At 32.8% G+C, this 19,332-nt stretch overlaps 1 protein-coding gene across 3 annotated transcripts in view; it reads right to left on the bottom strand.

Moving 5' to 3' along the window:
• The window catches only part of UNC13C (unc-13 homolog C), a 744,253-nt gene that overhangs the window by 86,926 nt on the left and 637,995 nt on the right, over positions 1-19,332 (bottom strand). For all 3 annotated transcript variants that reach the window (XM_074294550.1, XM_074294552.1, XM_074294551.1), the window contains one exon: positions 17,967-18,044. In XM_074294550.1, the coding sequence (XP_074150651.1) occupies positions 17,967-18,044 (78 nt within the window). The remainder of the gene's footprint in view (positions 1-17,966; positions 18,045-19,332) is intronic.

The following is a 19,332-nucleotide window of genomic DNA, read 5'->3' as shown; positions in this document are numbered from 1 at the left end:
GGTCCTCTATCCACTGCACCACCCAGTTGCCCCCAAATAAAATAAGCATTTATTCACTTCCTTTTATATTCCAGTCCCCAGTCTTTTACAAATATTATCTCATTAGATCCTCATAAGAACTCTGGGAGGTTATGTGCCATTCTCATTTTATATTTGAGAAAATTGAGACAAACTAAGATTGTGACCCAGCTGATATTTCCAAGACCAGATTTAAAATCAGATCTTCTTACTAACCACTTCAAGGCTATCTCCTCTGCTCTCTAACTACACAGCCTATAGAATATTGGATTCAGAACATTCTGAATTCAAACCCTGCCTTCCTTATGTGTCCAATGACAAATCACTTAGTTCTGTTTTCTTATTTGTAAAATGGTAAGATTTTTAAAGGTATTGACATTCAGTGTTCACTTAACTCATAGGGTTGTTATAAGAAGCAAATGAACTAACCCTTTGCAAACCTTAACACTCTATGCAAATACTAGCTGTTATTATACTATTATTATTTTAGGCAAGAAGAGCAATGTACAAATTTGGGGAAACAGATATTAGTGTTTTATGGGGAATAATGAGCAGGATGCTCTAAGAAAAAAAAAAACAACACCTGGAAAGCTCTTAATTAACTAAAGGAAAATACAATGTATTGTATAAAAAAGTAATAGTAATTACCAATTCTGGGATAACTGTAAATAACTTTGCTAAACTCTGTGACTATTCTGAAAGATTTATGATGAAAACAATCTTATATATACCCAGAGAAGGAACTGATTGTGTCTGAATAAAGACTGAAGCATTCTTTCTTTTTGTCTATCTTTTTTTAAACTTAATTTTCTTGAGGGTTTTTAGTTTCATTAGGGCAGGGGATCTTTCTTTTACAACTTGACTTTTATGGTTGTCTTTTGCTTAACTTCACATGTGGTTTCTTAATTGTGGCTGGGGGAAGGGAGAGAACATAGGACTCAAACATTTTAAAAATAAACGTAAAATGTTTTTTGTTTTGAATGCAACTGGGGAAAATTTAAATAAGTAAATAAAATAAAACATAGATTCTAGATGTACTAGTCACTGAAGACTTTTAAGGATAAGAATAACACCTCATTAATAAGATCTTACTCTTTTTCACCGTGGTTAGCCTTACTCTGACTTGAAATTATAATGTATTTTCTTACACATATTCATAACTAGTGTGCATCAAAAAGAGTGCTGGGTGGATTTAGGAAGAACTGAGTTCAGTTTTGGCTTCAGATACTTAGTAGTAAGATGGCATTGCATAAGTCACTTAATCTCTCTTTGCCTCAGTTTCCTCAAGTGTAAAGTGGGAATAATAATAGCATCTATTTCCCAGAGTTGTTGTGAGGATTAAATGAAATAATATTTGTAAAGTGTTTAGCACAGTCCCTGGAACATAGTAGGAGCCAAATAAAAGTTTGATCTTTTCTTTTTCCCGTATCTCCTTTCCCATTAAAATTTTTCAGAAGAAAATCTGTTTCAGAAAAAGGACTGTTTCACTATTTTCTTCATTTTTAAAGATTTCTCCTTGGTTCCTAAATGCACTCAACCTTGGTCTTTGTATTATTTTCTATCCCCATGGTGTTTTAAATCTAAATATATTATATGATATGATTCCATATCAATGTAGTCTATCTTAGAATATAAAGTAAAACAAATTAGAAAAATTGCAAAGCTGGAAGGTACATTAGAGACACTATGTAGAAGAATCCTGTTGAGATGTTATTCTAATTGCCTTAAGGAAAAACACCTAAAAATTTAATAGAGCCCCATAATCATCATTTTAGATAGCAGTCTATAGCATTTCTTTTTTTCCTTTGAGATTTTCATAAACTGCTGTCCTAGAGGCATCCATCATTTAAATACATGTTCCTGACTCTGTGGTCTCAGAAATCTAAAAACAACAATATTTGAAGTTTCCACACTGATTAAGAACAATCCATAGGGGAAAAAATTAAGAAAGTTGTTTTAAAGCTAAAAAGCTTTAAAGTTACTGATTGACTTCAAGATAAGGAATTCTGTCTAGGAAAGCAAAGAAAAGAAAGATTGACATATCTCTTTCAACAGACTTAGGAGAATACTTAAAGGAGGAAAATTTGGACATTTGAAAAAGACTTTTATGGGAACTAAATGAGGCAAACCTTTTAATCTTGTCAGTAAATTTTTTGTATAACCTTTATACTTTAAATTTTATTTTACATTATTAATATTACCATTTTATATTTTGACTTTTACTCTATACAAAAAGCATTCCTCAGTTTTTTCAGCATTAAAAAAACCTATTTCTTTTATAACAGCATTAGGACTTAAACTCATAGAATCTTGGAGCTAGTGGGAATCATAAAAATCATTTTGTGGAGAACCACAGTTAGAACCAACACCTGGTTCTTTTGATTCTCAATTCAATACTGTGAAGTTTGTCAAGTGTTTAATGTGTGCAAAGCATTGTGATATTAGAAAAACAAAAGACAAAAAGAAAACACTTGCTCTAGAGAAACATATATCATAGAACCTTTTCCATTCGATTGCCCTGTTTCTTTTCATTAATAATCAGTGAAGACAAGTTTAATCCTGTCATCTTAAAAATAATATTTCTTCTGAGGCTACCTCTAGTTGTTTCAAGAGAGCTGATCTCAGAGAAGTCCTGCTAGGTAGATAACTACATAATCAAACCAAGAGTTCAAAGAAACTTAAGGGTCTGCTTTGTTCACTGATGAGCTGATGAGGAAAAGACAAGTTTTTCTTCTGGAAGTTGAATAGTGTAGAGGAAAATCTTTGCAATTGGGATTAAAGGAGTAAAAAGAATCCTCTGCAACTTAAAACTGGTTGGGGAAAGCAGATATTTATTTATCTTTTCCTTTAATGACTCCTAAAGCTTGAGAGAAGGAAACTCTTCAAAGTTTCACCAAGAAAACCGATCATAATAGTTCTGCAGATCCTAGGCTTGTGAAAACTGCTTTTGCTAAAAAAGAGTAATTCTTCCTTAAAGACAAGTAGAAATTTGACTGGAGTAAACCCTGGAGAAACAACTTTGTCCAACAGGTGATTTTTGATGCAGAGTATTACTTAAGGACATCAAAAACAAAAAGGCCTGCTATTCAGAATTGTGAGTTGCCTTAAGCTCATGATTTTCTCCAAGTCATGTTTTTTTTTTCCCCCCTAAGTTTGGTACATTCTTCCCTATCTGTATTGTGTGCATTTGTGGGAGAATGTGAATTAGGTTTACAGATCTATTGTTATGTTAATTCTTGTTTTTCATTGTATTTAATAAATATGAAATCATTAAGAGCTAAAAAAATATTTCTTAATCTTAATGTTTTAAATTAATGCATAGTTGTAAGACACTTTTCAATAAAAGTCACTTTTTCATGCTGATTTATGGAAAGCAAAATATGATGGTTCTTTTTTATTAAGAATAAAATTTAATTCTGATTACTATACTCAGTGAGGAAACTAAAAAAGTACACAAATTATATGCATATTTAAATATTTTCTATAGATAGAAAAATGTTTTCTGCAAGGCAAAAAGTTAATATTTCTATAAATTCTACTGATGCAAAATTGTGTTGCTGTTTTATGTCTTCTTTGAGCTCATTAATAATTGTCTGCACATTCTTATAGCTACTGGTTTATTTACATCAACTTATTAAAGAAAAATAGACTGAAGCTTTATGTTCGTGCAGTGGCAATCTCATGCAGGAATTGAGAATGTACTCCTTGAAAATAAGAAAAAACTGTATCCTCTTATAAAATATTAATCTGAAAGAGTTTATTTTTATGACACCAGTCTAGATAGGGATTGTACCAAGTACAAAAATGAACTAGAGTTCAAAAAAGTAAATAGTGAAAAAATATTACAGGGTTATGCCTCAGTAAAAATGTCTCAAAACTTGCTGAATGAACAAATGTGGAAATATCTATTAAAAAACAAAACAAAACAAAACAAAACAACAGCTATCCCTAGAAATCTTGAGGAAATAAGATCCAACTGTATTTTGAATGATTTAGAGAAGTTTAATGAGTAGGTTTCACAAAGTCTTTTCACAGTCAACATATTTTATATCTATCTATCTATCTATCTATCTATCTATCTATCTATCTATCTATCTATCTATATATGTGTATGCATATATACATACACACATATATGTATATGTGTATATATTTCACTTTTTTATTTGTATTAATCTAATATTAGAGTTTAGTATTAGAATTTGGAATATGAATACAAAAGTGAAATAATTACTCATCTCAAGAAGTCTGCATTCAATTAAAGTCTACTGTAGCCTAGACAGTAGTACAATTCAGTAAACATTTATTAAGCACCTATTATAGGCTAGGCACTGTGATAATCACTAGGACACAAAGAGAGGCAGAAGACAATCACTGGCCTTGAGAAGTTCATAGTCTAATCATGTAAAGAGACTGATAAACCTTTAAACTTTTAGAAATTTCAAGTATCATCATGATGATTTTTGCAGTAGCATGATACGCTAAGTACCAAAACTATGAAGGCAGTAAAAACTAAGAGGAAGAACTAGAAGATATGATGTTTAATAGGAAATCAGTTTAGTTTATTAATATGGTTGGATTAGTAAGAAACTCCTACTTCTGGGATGTAGAAACCTATGAAATTTTAAGCTTCTAATGGCCAGAAAAAAAAAACACACACACACAAAAAAACACAACACAACCATAGTATGTATGTGTGTGTATGTGCATGCATGCATGTGACTGTGAGATAGAAAGACACTTCACTTTTCCTTTCTTGTAGAATTTCATTATAACCTTACATTCTAGAAATATTTTAGATGCCTGTAGCTCTTCTGTAATCCATAAAATATACTACATATGGATTAATTCCCTAGATAAAAAGTGGTATTATCTATGTCTTTGGACAAGACCAGTGCTTTTTTCCTGTGAGTCAAGTTCTGGGGCTTCTTCAGAATCTAACTATACCTTCCTAAACTTGGAAATGAGATCATTCTGTTTCCTTTTACATAAGAAAAACCATGGTTTCCATTCACCAGTACTACTATAACTTTGTGGAAACAATGAGTCTATTTTTAGCCTAGTAAATGAAGGTTCTACTCCTTTATTCCCTTGCCAGGTTCTTGATGAAAGAATCTTGAGTCAGGTTTTGCTATTCTTTGTTTAGCTGCTTTATTTTTTAAAGTGATATGAAGATGGGAAGGCAGGGGGAACAGAGAAAGATTTCTTTCCATGTTGATGACTAAAACATATGTAAAAGACTGCAAATCTTAAAACTTCATAAATGCTAACCATTATTGTAGCACACCTCCCAAACAGTTGGAAAATTCATAACAAAGTATTTTTTTACATAGGATAGTTATGGATTAGCTGTGTTAAGAAAATACGATTTCATGAGTTTCTCAATTACTTTATGGTTTGAGAAAGTATAATCAGAGTGATCAGAATGGGGAATAAGTAACTGTGAAAAGGAACATCATTCAGAGCTAGGAGAAACTTTGAAGATTATCTAAAAGAGAAGAAACGTAGCATTTATTAAGTAACTATTGTATATCAGGTACTGTTTTATAAGTATTATGCCATTTGATCCTCACAACTCTGGGAGGGAAGGTCTGTTATTGCTCCGATCTAATAGTTGGGAAAACTGAGGTACATGAAGATTAATTGACTTGTCCAGGATCACATAACTAGTAACTTTCTGAGGCCACATTTGAACTCAGATCTTCCTCACTCCAATCACAGTATTTTATCTACTGAGTCACTTAGCAGCCTCTAATTCCCTCATTTTTAATGTAAAAAGAGGTATCAAGCATCTTATTTATGGTCACTTAGGTTTAAGTGACATATGGTTTGAACTCAGGGTCTCTGGCCCTCATATTCTTTCACTATACCATTCTCTTTTGTAGATCTCAGTAGGGATGAATTATGTATAAATGGGACTCTGCTTCCTTTTCTATTTCTGGAAGGTTTCCTTGATGTATGTACTTTTCTCATTAGGGACAGAATGAAACTAATTGAAATAAAAAGGAGTCTGAGTAGCTTGTTTTTGCTGGGAAATGAAGTTAAAGAGCCTCACCTGCCTGGTTCAACCCTTCCATTGGATGGGAATTATCTGGTAGAACAAAAAACAGACAAAAAACTCTCTACATTTTCATTAATATTCTTCTTTAGTGAAATTACTGGCTAGGTTTAACTCAAGATGTTTAAACTGGTTAGTTTCTAATTACATCTATTCAAATATCTTAATGAATTCCTTCCCTCACTTCTAGCCCCTCCAGCTCCTATTTAATAAATGACTGTACTATTGTCCATGACTCATTTCAGTTTTTCTTGGCAAAGATACTGGAGTAGTTTACCATTTCCTTCTTCAGTTCTCTTTTCAGATGAAGAAACTCAAGCAAACTCAAGTGCATTTGAACTCTAGAAAATGAGTCTTTTTGACTTTAGGCCAGGCACTCGATTTATGGTACCACCTAGTTGTCCTAATAAATGGTTATAAAATAGAATAATTCTGAGTTTCTCCTAGGAACTTCTGGGATGAAGTTTAGTGGGTGAGCACAGATATTCACAGAGAAGAGATTTCAGGGCCTTTGGGGCTTAGGTGTGCCAACATAACAAGAGAGGGGAGGAAAAGACAGGCTGGGAAGAGTAGGAACTCTGGAATCAGCCCTTCTTTATGATTGCCCTTTGATGCCAAAACAGCCGAAAAAGCAAAATTTTCAGTAAAATTATGATATTATAGAGATAAGCATAAATCTTTTTAAAAACAGAATTCAGTAAATGATGCTTAATATTTAGAAAATAGGTTAAGAGCATCATAGGATCATAGAAATGAAGCTAGAAAAGACCTCATGAATCTCTTTGTCCAATCCCTTCATTTTATAGATAAGGGAAACCATGAAGCAGCTGTCCATTTAAGGTATCTGGCATCATAAGATATTTTTACCTTGCTGTTCTTTGAGTCATCTTAAGTCTGAGAGTGCTGACCATGAGACATTCTATAAGCTTTGAAGGGTCAAGGCCAGGACCACTGGGCATTCTGAGCTCTACTTTCAACTATAGATGAAAGGTTATTATTACTCAGAAAAAAACAACCAGTCTTCTCCCACAGAGGAAAATAGTTTTAATAAATTATTTTTAGAGTTAAAAAAGGAAAAAGTGATAGATAGAACTGATTGTTATTTTATTATGAATTAACAACACATTCTACATTAATTTAATTTTATGAGTTGAAATACATAATATTCATGTTAAGAAAAATTAAATGAGTAATATTAAATACTGAAAACTGAATTAAAAAACTTCCTGCCAGATTCCTGTCACTGTTAAAATGACTCCATGCATTTAGCAATATGCAAAATAGAAATAATAAAAGCCAGGATTATTTTTAACATCACCCTTAAGATTTGAAATATGTTTGTAAATCATCCTCCTGCTCCCCAATTTTGGGCCATGAACATTTTAAGGATCAGTGAACTTTTTGTTTAAAATGTGTGCTATTTTAGTTTTAAATTTGTAGCTTAAAGTATGTACATTGTGGAATAACTTGAAGCATATAAACTTGAAGTCATCCTTAAAAATGTCATTGATGAGAAAGTCATAGTACAGACGTATATAAGATGGTTAAGTTGACAAAAAGCTAGTTCTTGAAAGGAGGTATAATTTAGTCAATGGAGAGACAAACTTGGAGTTAGGAAGATTTTTGGGTTAATATCCTGCCACAGATGCTTACTAGTTATGTGATCATAGCTAGCCACTTAATTTCTCTACACCTCAGATCCCTCATCTGTAAAACAAAGTTAATTCAGTGTTGTAAGAATTGATAGATATAATGTATATAAAGAATTTTGCATAGATTAAAATGCTTCATTAATGTGAGCTACTATTAATCACATTTATGACATATTTATATTGTATAATATTCATATGCTATTTATAAAATTTATTTATTAAATATAATTTAATGCTTTATTATTTATATTTTATTAACATGAAAGAGACTTGGTTAAAAAAGAAACAATATTTATAAAAATTTTGGGGTTTTATGAATTTTCAGAGGGTACAAATTAAATCAGAGTCTAAAGAATAAAGAAAACAAATGTTATAAGCATTTATTTGTTTTTACTAGTCTTGTGATTTTTGGGAATTCCTAAGAGGAAATCCTCTACCAATGCAAATGAACACCTGCTTGGCACCTTCTAGTCTTAAAAGAGTTGCCTGCAGAACTAACAGGTTAAGTGGCAGAGGGTGTATGATGTTATAAGATTATTCACTTGTAAATATGCCACATGCAGGTATAAAAGAAAAAAAAGTGAATGACTACCACTGAAAATTAATATGGGAAAAAATAGCTACAATCTGTTCTTAGGGCTTTCCCCTATGCCTTCCTCTTCCCTATTATGGCAGAGGATAATATGATCCTCCCAGTCTCCCATTCTCTCAACCAAACAGTAACCTTTTACCCATCACTAGCCCACTCTGTTGCTGAGCCCTAACATATTTTATATTCTGTCTTTGTCACTATCACCATCATGGCACTGGGTCTCTTGACTTTACACCTGAGCTATTGCAAAAGCCTGTTGGTGAGGGTCTACCTGTCTCAGTTCTCTCCATTCTCTAATCCATCCTCCATTCAGTAACCAAAGTAATTTTCTAATATACAAGTTTAGAACAAGTCACTTCCTCTTATGCTCTACTCACAGCTCCCTATCACCTCTGCGATCAAATATGAAATCTTCTGTTTGATATTCAAAGCCATTCATGACATGGCCCCCTCCTATCTTTTCAATCTTTTTACATCTTACTCTTTGATTCAATGACATTAGCCTCCTTGCTCTTCATTTCTCATCCAGACATTTTCTCTGTCACTTCCTCCATGACTTGAATGCTTTCTCTTCTCAGATTTGTCCACTGACTTCCCTGATTTTCTTTAAATCTCAACTAAAATCCCATTTTCTATAGGAAACCTTTCCCAATCCCTCTTAATTCTAGTGCCTTTCCTCTGTTACCCATGTTCTAGTTGCATAGCTTATTTGTATATATTAATTGGCTTATCTCTCTTATTAGATTGTGAACTCATTGAGGGCAAGGGCAGTCTTTTGCCTCCTTTTGTATTACTTCCAGGCCTTAGCTCAGTGCCTTGCACGTAACAGATGCTTAATAAGTGTTCCATATGGTAGTATTCTTATAATATACATATGTAGTCATACAACCTAAAAATGGGTCTGTAAAAGGAAATATACAATTGAAAAAACAACTGACAATAGCAACATACCATCCTGCACAAGTCACTTAACTTCTCTTGTTCCTGTAATTCTCCTCTGGGATTGACTCATTTTTATGATTCTATGATCACCAGTCTGAGAGCCCTGTGAATTCCTATGAAAGGGTCTCAGGTGATTTTTTTGTTTTAATAAAAATAATTTTTATATTAGCTTTATATATTCATATGACTATTTTCTAGGATTATAGATAACTGAGTGTCCTATAATTTAGAGGGTGATTATTCAAATATATTATTGTGAGAGATAATAAACATATATTTGAATAAAGAAATAGAAGTTTGATATCTTTATTATTTATGCATATCTAACCCATTCATAATTCTCATAAATCAGAAACTAAAATATTTCTTAAGGAACTTTGTGAATAATGCATCACAACTTTCTGAATATGAATTTAATTTTGGAGATTTTTTTCTTTTATAAAAAGATTAATTTATAATTCATGTAGACAGAATCCAATTTCCCTCCCTGAGTAATGGTGATATATTTGATGAATTAAGAGAAACAAAATTATTTGGTTTTTGTTTGCCACTATTATCACCGTTGTTGTTCAATCATTTCAGTTGGGTCTGACTCTTTGGATCCCATTTAGGGTTTCTTGGAAAAGACATTGGAATGGTTTGTCATTTCTTTCTCAAAATCAATTTTACAGGTGGAGAAATTGAGGCAAATAAAATAGTGATTTGTCCAGGGTTACTTAAATATCAAGCATTTGGGACCAGTTTTAAATTCAGGAAGCTAAGTTTTCCTGACTCCAAACCTGATACTTTGTCTATTGTACCACCTAATTACCACAAAAACTCAATAAAGCTCCAAAATTTCTCCCCCAAAACACCATTATAACAACTAAAAGCTCCCAAACAAATAACAATTAAGATGATGTAATAGAGTCTGAGGGTTGAGATTATAATGCATCTGTTCATTCATAGGGAGTTATATGATATGTGATTCATTCAGTGATAAATGAAAGGCAAACAAATAATAATATACTGACATTCTTTGCATGTACTGTTGGATTCTAAAGGGACAAGTGAAACTTTGTAGGGTCTGAGATGCAAATAATTGAACTTCCTATTTGTCAGCCATTGACTTTTAATGTGTGTGTGTGTTCAAAGAATACTTTCACTGGCCAACACTTTAACTAATTGAATTTAGAAGAACTGTAGAATAATTTGAATTGTCACTGGTTTGTAACTCCTTGATCCACCTTAGAATCATTCACTAGACCAATAGGAATAATGGTTAAAGAACAGTGAAGAGGTAGTGGTGAATTAAATTATTACTTGCCATTGCAAGAGTAAAATTGGGCCAAGAAGGTATTATCAGGGTGATGGGTTAGTTACACTTCTGAACTTTTCACTATGAAAAATTGATTTCATCATATTGCCACTCCAAAGACTTTAGTTAATGTGGGAAAGAAGTTTTCTAAAATCTTGTTTGTTCTTTTTCTTTTGCAATAATTAACACCTCCATAGATGGACACTTTCAGTTTCGTGTATTACAACACAATTCCATTACATCTTCCATAAAAAAGGAAAAATAGAGTTGGAAACTAAATATCTCTGATATAGCATTACCTAAGATACAGCTTAGAAAAAAGACCTAGGCAAATAACTTCCTAGGAATATATAGAAAATAAGGGACATAAGCTCTGACAGCAGAAAAGGGAGTTGACTGTGAAATCAAGAATTACCTATGGAAGATTCAAACTACTAAGAGGAACAGTCTGACAGCCTTGCTGAGTTATTCACTATGAAAGATAAGGCTCTGTGGAAGACACAAAGAGAAGAAAAAGGTCACTAGGGAACTAAGGATTAGAGGCACAAGTTACTTTGGCTATATGTGTTTCTATATGTGTCTTATCCAGTTTATATCCCCTTCACCCCCAGATACTTCTGTATATTGAGGAAGAGTCAGCTTCAAGTTAATGAAGGGAAAAAAGGGGAAAAGGGATGGAAATATTTTATAATGTCAATTTTGCAAATACTTTTGTTTTAGACCAATGGGGTCTACTGGATAACCATTAAGAATAAAACGGTTTATGAATTATAGTTTTGAGAGTTAGGGACAATATAATACTCTTGAAGCTGGGATTCTTGAACCTTCTTTCCCTCAGAGATATAGATGGCAAACCTATGCATATTGAGTTGAGAAAATGAAATAGAATAGCTATTACATATATAATTATGAGATTCAACTATTTCTTACAGCTTTGACATACAGTTATCAGAATATAAACCATTAAATAAGTATCACTAGATGATGGTCAAATTTGTCAAAACTAGTTGTCAAATTGTATTATGTAAATTATGAGAATAATAATTTATGCAAACTACTGCCTTTCTTTCTTTGTGTATATGTATATTCTCTCTTGGGAGAGCATTATCATTCTATCTTCTTCAAATCTAAGGAAAACTTTGAAAAAAATTGAGAAGTAAAACAATGACTTATGCATATATTAAATTCCTACTGAAGGAAATTGTGGGGAGTTATATTGGAAGATTGGTGGACTCAGTTAAAAAGAATTGCCTATATTAATAGAATGGCAATAAGAAAATAAAGGAAAAAGCATTCAATTTTGTGCCATTTTATATTTTAGCTAGCAAGAAATAGAGTGAATATTCACTATATTCACTATTCAATTTTTTAAAAATGTAGAGCCATTTTTCAATAAAAAAACAAAACAACAAAAACCAAACCAATAACAAACTGATCCTGAAGTTAGCCCCACTTTCTTATTTTTATCTTTAGCACCTAGAACAGTGCCTGACAGATAAGAAGCACTTAAGACTTGTTGATTGATTGAAGTTTTTTCTAATAATATGTGTGGTAGATTTTTGGATGGATTCCAGACAGGCTAGCATTAAAATCTGAAGGGCATTAATTTGACTCCAGACTACTTTTCCAGGCGTATTACATTCTGCTCCCCTTCAGGCACTCTGTGTTCTAACTCATTGTCCTACTTGCTGCTCCCATTACTTCTGGCACTTCTTGGGTCTCATCCTTTGCTTGAGTCTAAAATATATTTCCTTCTCATTTCTGCCTTTTGGGAACCTTTGGTTCTTTAAAAATTCACATCTGCAAACCTTTTCTGATCCCTCCATCACTCTTCCTCCACAAATTTCACTGTATCATCTATATTAATATTCTGTATCTCCCAAGAGAGTATAAGCTCCTTAAGGTCAGGGGTTGGTTGCTTTTCACATTGTCTCCAACTTTTGTGTCCCTATTACCTAGTACAATTCTTTAAATGTTTAATGTGCAGAGGGGAATAGAATTATTTGTATAATGAAAGTTAAATGACTTGTCCAGGATCATGCTGTAAGTGTCAGAGATTTCTGACTTGAACTTGAAACTTTCTTACACCAACTGCATTTTTACACTGATCATATTATTACTGTCTCTTACCTGCTGTACAGTAGGTACTCAACTCAAAAATTGTTGGGTGGCATTATATATGTGTGGATACTGTTGTAGAGTTCTGTTTGGGGATGCAGACAGAGCACAGATATGCAACGTGGCCAATGAGTATACCTTCCCATAGATTCCCATTAAACAGAGCTCACTTACTCTCTGAGAATGATTTGTTATGAAGGGATCAGAAAGGATTCTTTCCCTCTGTGTTATGGTAGCCCAATGATTTGTGAGTCATAAGGAAAGAATCAGAGAAATAGTGGTCATTATCACTACCATCATTGATTATCATTAACATCATTGACATTTGTGAGGCATTTTTTTAAAGTTTACAAAACACTATCACTCAGGCCTCACAATAATCTTATGTGGGTAGTGCTGAAGTAAAGTAATAGCCCCATTTTACAGATGAAAAAATAGGCTCTGTGAATTGACTGAGGAAGGATTTAAACTCAGATATTACCTGATTCTCTGTCCACTACAATAGTTACTTGGAAATTATTTCAATTCTTAAGGCTCACATAAATGTGAAAACCGCCTTTAATGTTTTTTTTGGACATAGTTTTTTTTTTAATTAAAATATTTCATAGCTAATCTTTGGAACAGACTTTTCTTCTGGGATAAGGGGAGATTATACGAAACTTTAGATGAATTGAGAAGTTTTATGTGAAGGCTTCATCTCATTTGGACTCTGATCCAATATTCCTTTCAGCAAATAAATAATTTGCATAAAGTACTCAACTCCTAATTTTGAAAAAAAAGTATTTTCATATGATCCTCTTCCTATTTTAGCAAAAAAAAAAAAAAATCAAGGAATAAAATCTTCCTGCTCTGCTTTTAAGATAGAATTTGAATATTCCCTTTACATAGGATAAAAGATGAAATGGAATTTCTAAAGCATTTAACTGGTTTTTTTTTTCCCTTTCTCTCCTATTGCTCTCTAATCCACACCATTTATTATCGTCAAGATTCTAACCAGAAAACATAACTTAAGTATGAACCTCCCCAAATCTAACATTCAGCAGGCTTTCACTGCCATGAAATAAAAACTAATGTAGCATATGAAGACTTATACAAACTGACCCTACACAAACCATTTTTTCTAACTTATTTGTCACCATTTTTCTCCATGAACTCTTTGCTCTTTCCGAAATAATAATTCCCATCTATCTTCTCCCCTTCTCCAAAAACAACATCAAAAACAAACCTATAAATACACCCTCATACAATCTGGACATTCTAGTTTAACTCATATTGTCTTCATTTGCATAATATTTCTACTCTTTCATTCCTAGACATTTAAACTTCAATACTATACTCAGGTTCCACCCTTATAAGTTTGTTTAACACTTAGCAATTCTTCTCTTATTTAAGGTCTTAAAGTATTTATTGTAACTTGGTACACATTATCCATTGCAAAATATCATTATTTCTTTTAATGAAAACTTTCCATGTTCTTAAATTTTCATTTATTTGGAGACCAAGCCTATGCTTTACACATCATTGCAATATGAAAGCCTATAATAGTCCAGTGATGGACAGTCCATATTGATTGCTATTGATGATGAGTCAGGGATGATGTTTGGGGTCAAGGAACAGTGGAAATAGTAGGTCAAGATGTTTTCTTGCTCCACACAATTGCTCCTTTTCCGCCCACAATTTTCTAAACAAACATAAGGAACTTCTGTAAGAATTAGACAAAATCTTTGTTTTATTTTGTTTATATTAAAAATTTTTTTTCCAAACATATGCATGGGTAGTTTTTCATCATTGACCCTTGCAAAACCTTGTGTTCCAATTTTCCTTCCTTTCTCCCATCCCCTCCTGGGGATGGCAAGTAATCCAATATACAAAATATATATTTTAAAAGATAACCCATAAAATGAGATTTCCAGATATTTTAGCCCTGAAGAAATTATTTCAGAATTTTTTAAATTAAAGAAAAATATTAAATAAGTGAAAACTTTGTTATTCAAATAATGAAGATAGAATATGTCTACTAACTATAGAAAGAACCATTTCTAGGCTATTACAAATTCGGTTTAATTGTGAAAAAGAGCTATAGGAATCAGAAAGTTTAACTTATAAGAAGAAAGAGCAAAATAGGTAGAGGAAGAAACAATAGTACTATCAGATGATGCTAAGTAACCATATTAGCTGATAAAAAATATCTCTTTATACTCTCTTACATCCTCCTGCCCCTGCAGGATATTTGCTATTCTTTTGTCATCTTCCTTATTTTTCTCCATTAATTAACACTTTCAAGCTCATTTCTAATATATTTCATCTATATAAATATAAGAGTGTTGGGAAATGAGGGTGATCAGAGAATGAAGACACACAGTGTGACATGGCTTGGCTTTGTAATTCTTCAGAATGACCCTGCCAATCTGTCTTTATAATCTAAAGGACTAAAAAATGTGAAAACATGCAAAACATAAATGGCTTTCTACAGAGCTAGTTTGCCTTTTTTTCCCCCAGTGCATTATATATATTCTTATCTGCTGGGGTTGGGGAGGGGGGAAAGCAGCAAGAGAGTTAAAAGGTTAAAAACATTTTTGAGTGGAGAAGGGGCAGGAAAGTTTAGTTAAAATTGACAACTAAAAACATTTTCAGAGTTCAAAGTTTTATTTGTTCCAATTAAATTCCATGGGGGAAATATGTGAGCAAAATGCACACAGATCTGAGTAAATCCATTTTATTTTTTTCTTGTTTGTCTTTGCTCTTCTTAAAAGCTTCATTCCCTGATATGACCTCATATCTTTCTTCTGTATCTCATGTAAGAAAGAAATGGAGGGGAAGAAGAAACACAATATGAATAGAAAGAGAGAATAGGAAGAGAAAGAGCAAAAGAAAAATGGAAGAACTATATAAATGTGTGGGGGTAAGGGGAGAGGTGGGAAAGATTGAATATAATTAAAATTATACCTCTAATAAAGAAGCAGAGCACGTACCCACTAATATATTAAATTTCTTTTAGAAGATTTTTTTAGGGAGAGGGTTCTTAAATTGTGTATCATCAGAGATGAGAAAGGTACAAAGAGAGGATGAAATACAAAGATTGTTTATTTCATTATTTCTGTGATAAGAAATTGATGGTGTTACTTTACAGATATTGAAGCCTAAATTTTTAACAGTTAAATTTGGAACAGATGTGACTAAAGAATATATTGAAGTGAATACATAATTTTGGGTATATATGTATTTCACAGCTTTCTATACTACAACTGCTGGCATATTGGAAAGAATTTGGCCCTGAAATCAGATGACTCAACCTTGAGCTTTGGTTTTGATACTTATTGAGTGTGTGACCTCATCCAAGCCACTTAACTTCTCAGTTCCTCAGTGTTCTTGATCTATAAATGAGGAAGATAATACCAACATTAATTAGCTAACATGGGGTATCATGAGAAAGGTGTTTTATATATCTTGACCTTGGGCTAGCCATTTAACTCTGCCTCAGTTTCTCATTTGCAAAATGGGCTGGAGAAAGAAATGGAAATCCATTCCAGTGTCTTTGTGAAGAAAAATCCCAAATGGGTTCATGAAGAATTCAATGTGACTGAAATGATTGAACAACAATAAAATCCTGATACTGTTATAGCATTTATTACTCTCTAACCCATGACTTTTGATAAGAATAGTTTTAATAAATCAAGGATTTCTCCTTGTCCCACATTTCATGAGTAATACATGGCTCTATGGAATATTTTTTTATGCTGGAACTAAACCCTGAGGTTAACAAATAAGCAATAGCTTTGAGGAGGAAAGATGGCATTTAAAATATAGCTTAAACCTAAAAATTCATGAAGGAGAGGATAGGATTTCCCACAAGAAATCAGAAATTTCTCTAAGACATTCCAAAATAATGAAGATATTTAAACTCTGCATGTAAAGCAGATCACTACAATGAAAAGGGAAATCTTAAAGTTATGATCTTCCAGTGCTTGTGAATATCTAATTCATCAAGAGAATTCAAAGATGAAATTTATGTTCTCAGAGCTTGTAAAATGTTAACACTTTTGGGAATGGAGCCTTATTTTATCAAATTGAACAGACACTGCAGGAGAAATATAGTTCATCAAAAGTAGTCCATTTGTAAAGTTTTGCCCTATGACATGTAGGAATCAATGGTTTCTCATCTATGTGATCCTAATTATCAAATGCAGGTTTAAAATAAACCCAATATTTAGCATTTAGCCAGAGATTTCATGGAGGTAGGGGAAAAGGTATTGAGATAAGAATAAACATAAGTGCCACATGTGATCAAACAATATTCCACAAGAAGAGATGAGATCTTAGAAGAAGAGTTTTATAGCCTCTTTAATTTATAAAAGATTAGCTGCCTATATTAGAGTTCAAATTCAGTTTTCATATATTTTATGTCCTTGTTTTTGCAAGAAATGATTTAATTTTGTTTTTGAGTGATAGCCACATAGCTGAAGCCCCTTCCTGGGAGTCAATGTAGTAGGAATAGAGTCATTTCTCCCATGGTTCTTTTTCTGTGCACAAACTCTTCCAACCCCCAGATGAACATTAGCCTTCCCATTTTTAAGCTGGAGAGGGTGATGCTGGTGAAAGGAAAGGGAAGGTATGCAACTAGTTTAAAATGATCTGCCTGAGCTACATAAGCACAAAACAAGAAGTAGGAAATGCAATGGTTTTTCATTTTTAGAAAAAAATGGTCAAGATGCTTACTATCACAAACCTCATAAGAGAATCTTTCTCCTTCTTTCTTCTGCTCACGGCATTGCAAGTCAAAAGTGTTAGACAAAGACATGACAAATTACAGACAAAGCACAAGACACATTTTGGACAGAGAATTTCAGACAAACAAATTGCATTGGACCATTAAAAACACACATACACACACAACCACCACAAATTAGAATCCAATAACAACATTAATATCAAGCTGGCACTGCAGAGAACAACATTAAACATCTATAATGGGAGAAAACTTTACAGATCATTAGCATATGAGTATATGTATGTTATATATTCATATATATACTAGAAAGCTACATCTTTCCACAAGACACCTACTCCTGCACATGGAACTACTTAAAATTGATTTTCTATATAACTTTATAGGTAATACTGAATTAATTTGTTTTTTTAAAAAAGCCTTCATTGTTGCTAGCTATATTTTTTCCTGCTAAATTAACTAAGCACTTACTTGATTATTATTATACTTTCCTTTGTAAATACATATTGCTAATGATCTCTAAATAGAATACAGCAGGGGTGGGGGTAGGGTAGATTACTGACCTCTTTACCTCCCATGGATTCAAACATTTTTTCCAGCTGGACTCGCAATTGTTGAATGTTATTCATCAAAATACAGGGCTACAAAGAAGAAGAAAAAAGCAAACAAGAAATCATTTATAAATTACATTAAATTAGTATATTTAGTAATGACAGGCAAGTTACCTACCATTCAGTATCTAGCAAATTCAGCAAAATGAAAAATTACTTTCTAAAAAATCCCATCATTTATCAATGTCTTTTCCCATAAATCTTTAGATAAAGATTGTAGGAGAAGCAATATGATACATATATATGTTAGCACAATGAAAAACATTACTTGGACATCCTTAAATCTAGAGAAACTTGCTACTAGGACTTCTTGTATTTATGGTATTATTATATTCCTTACCTAGATATTAACTAATCAATAACATTCTGTTTATTGGAAACCAGCGAAAACAGAAATAAATGTAAGTAAAATCAATAAGTAAAATCAACAATTACTTATTAAAATGTATGAAATCCTGCTTAACACTGGAAGCTCCTGCCCTCAAGAAGCTCACAGTCTAATGGAGGAAACAGCATAGTTCTTGCTCTTCAGGAGCTTACATTCTAATGAAAAGAGGCAGCACATAAAGGGAAGTTGGAAAGAGTAGGGAGTTGGGTATACAGATATCCTGAAAATGCTATAGGGTTTGGGGTCCTATGGATGAGATAAAGCCCTTACCACCCATTATAGCCAAAGTTGATTCCATAGGCATAGTCCAATTTACCAATGGAGAAGTAGAGATGACCTGAGTGGTGATGGATTATTGTGGAGATAGTCAAGAAATCAAGCATTCGTGTCTGTCTGCATCACACAAACACACACAAACACAGAGGATATTTCTTGAATCCTGGGATTTATCTTCTTTTTAGCTCAGAAAGGGACTGGTGTTAACAGAGGTTTTTCAGGGTCACATAGCCAGTATCTATACCAGAGGCAAGTTTACTTGTTGTGATACTGAAAATAAGATCAGTTCAATCAATTGTTTTGGGGTTTTTTTTCCCTATACTCCTGAAAAATATTGTTGCTCAACTGAAGCAAGTAGGTGAGTGGATATTTTAAAATTATATATGAAAGATGGCCATATCTATCTAAATGAAGATAAATGCAAATTTGACATCTTCTTCTACAATGCATTGTCTGGCCACTAGTGGAGTTGTAATACTTGTAATCTTACCTACCAGAGAGGCTGAGCCAGAGTTTTGATCCAAGCTGATTGTTTGTAATAAGTTTGACTTTAATATGGTGAATATTTGGCAAGGAGTACAATGTGGTCACCTAAAGGTCTGGGCTAGGAAAGTGAGTCTAAACTCCAGTTCTGCTCAGAGAAGGACATGACTT

This window comes from Sminthopsis crassicaudata, chromosome 2 (genome assembly GCF_048593235.1).
Source record: "Sminthopsis crassicaudata isolate SCR6 chromosome 2, ASM4859323v1, whole genome shotgun sequence".
NCBI classification, from domain to species: Eukaryota; Metazoa; Chordata; class Mammalia; order Dasyuromorphia; family Dasyuridae; genus Sminthopsis; species Sminthopsis crassicaudata.
Note: the sequence above shows the minus strand (reverse complement) of the source record. Positions and strands in the feature narration are given on the sequence as shown.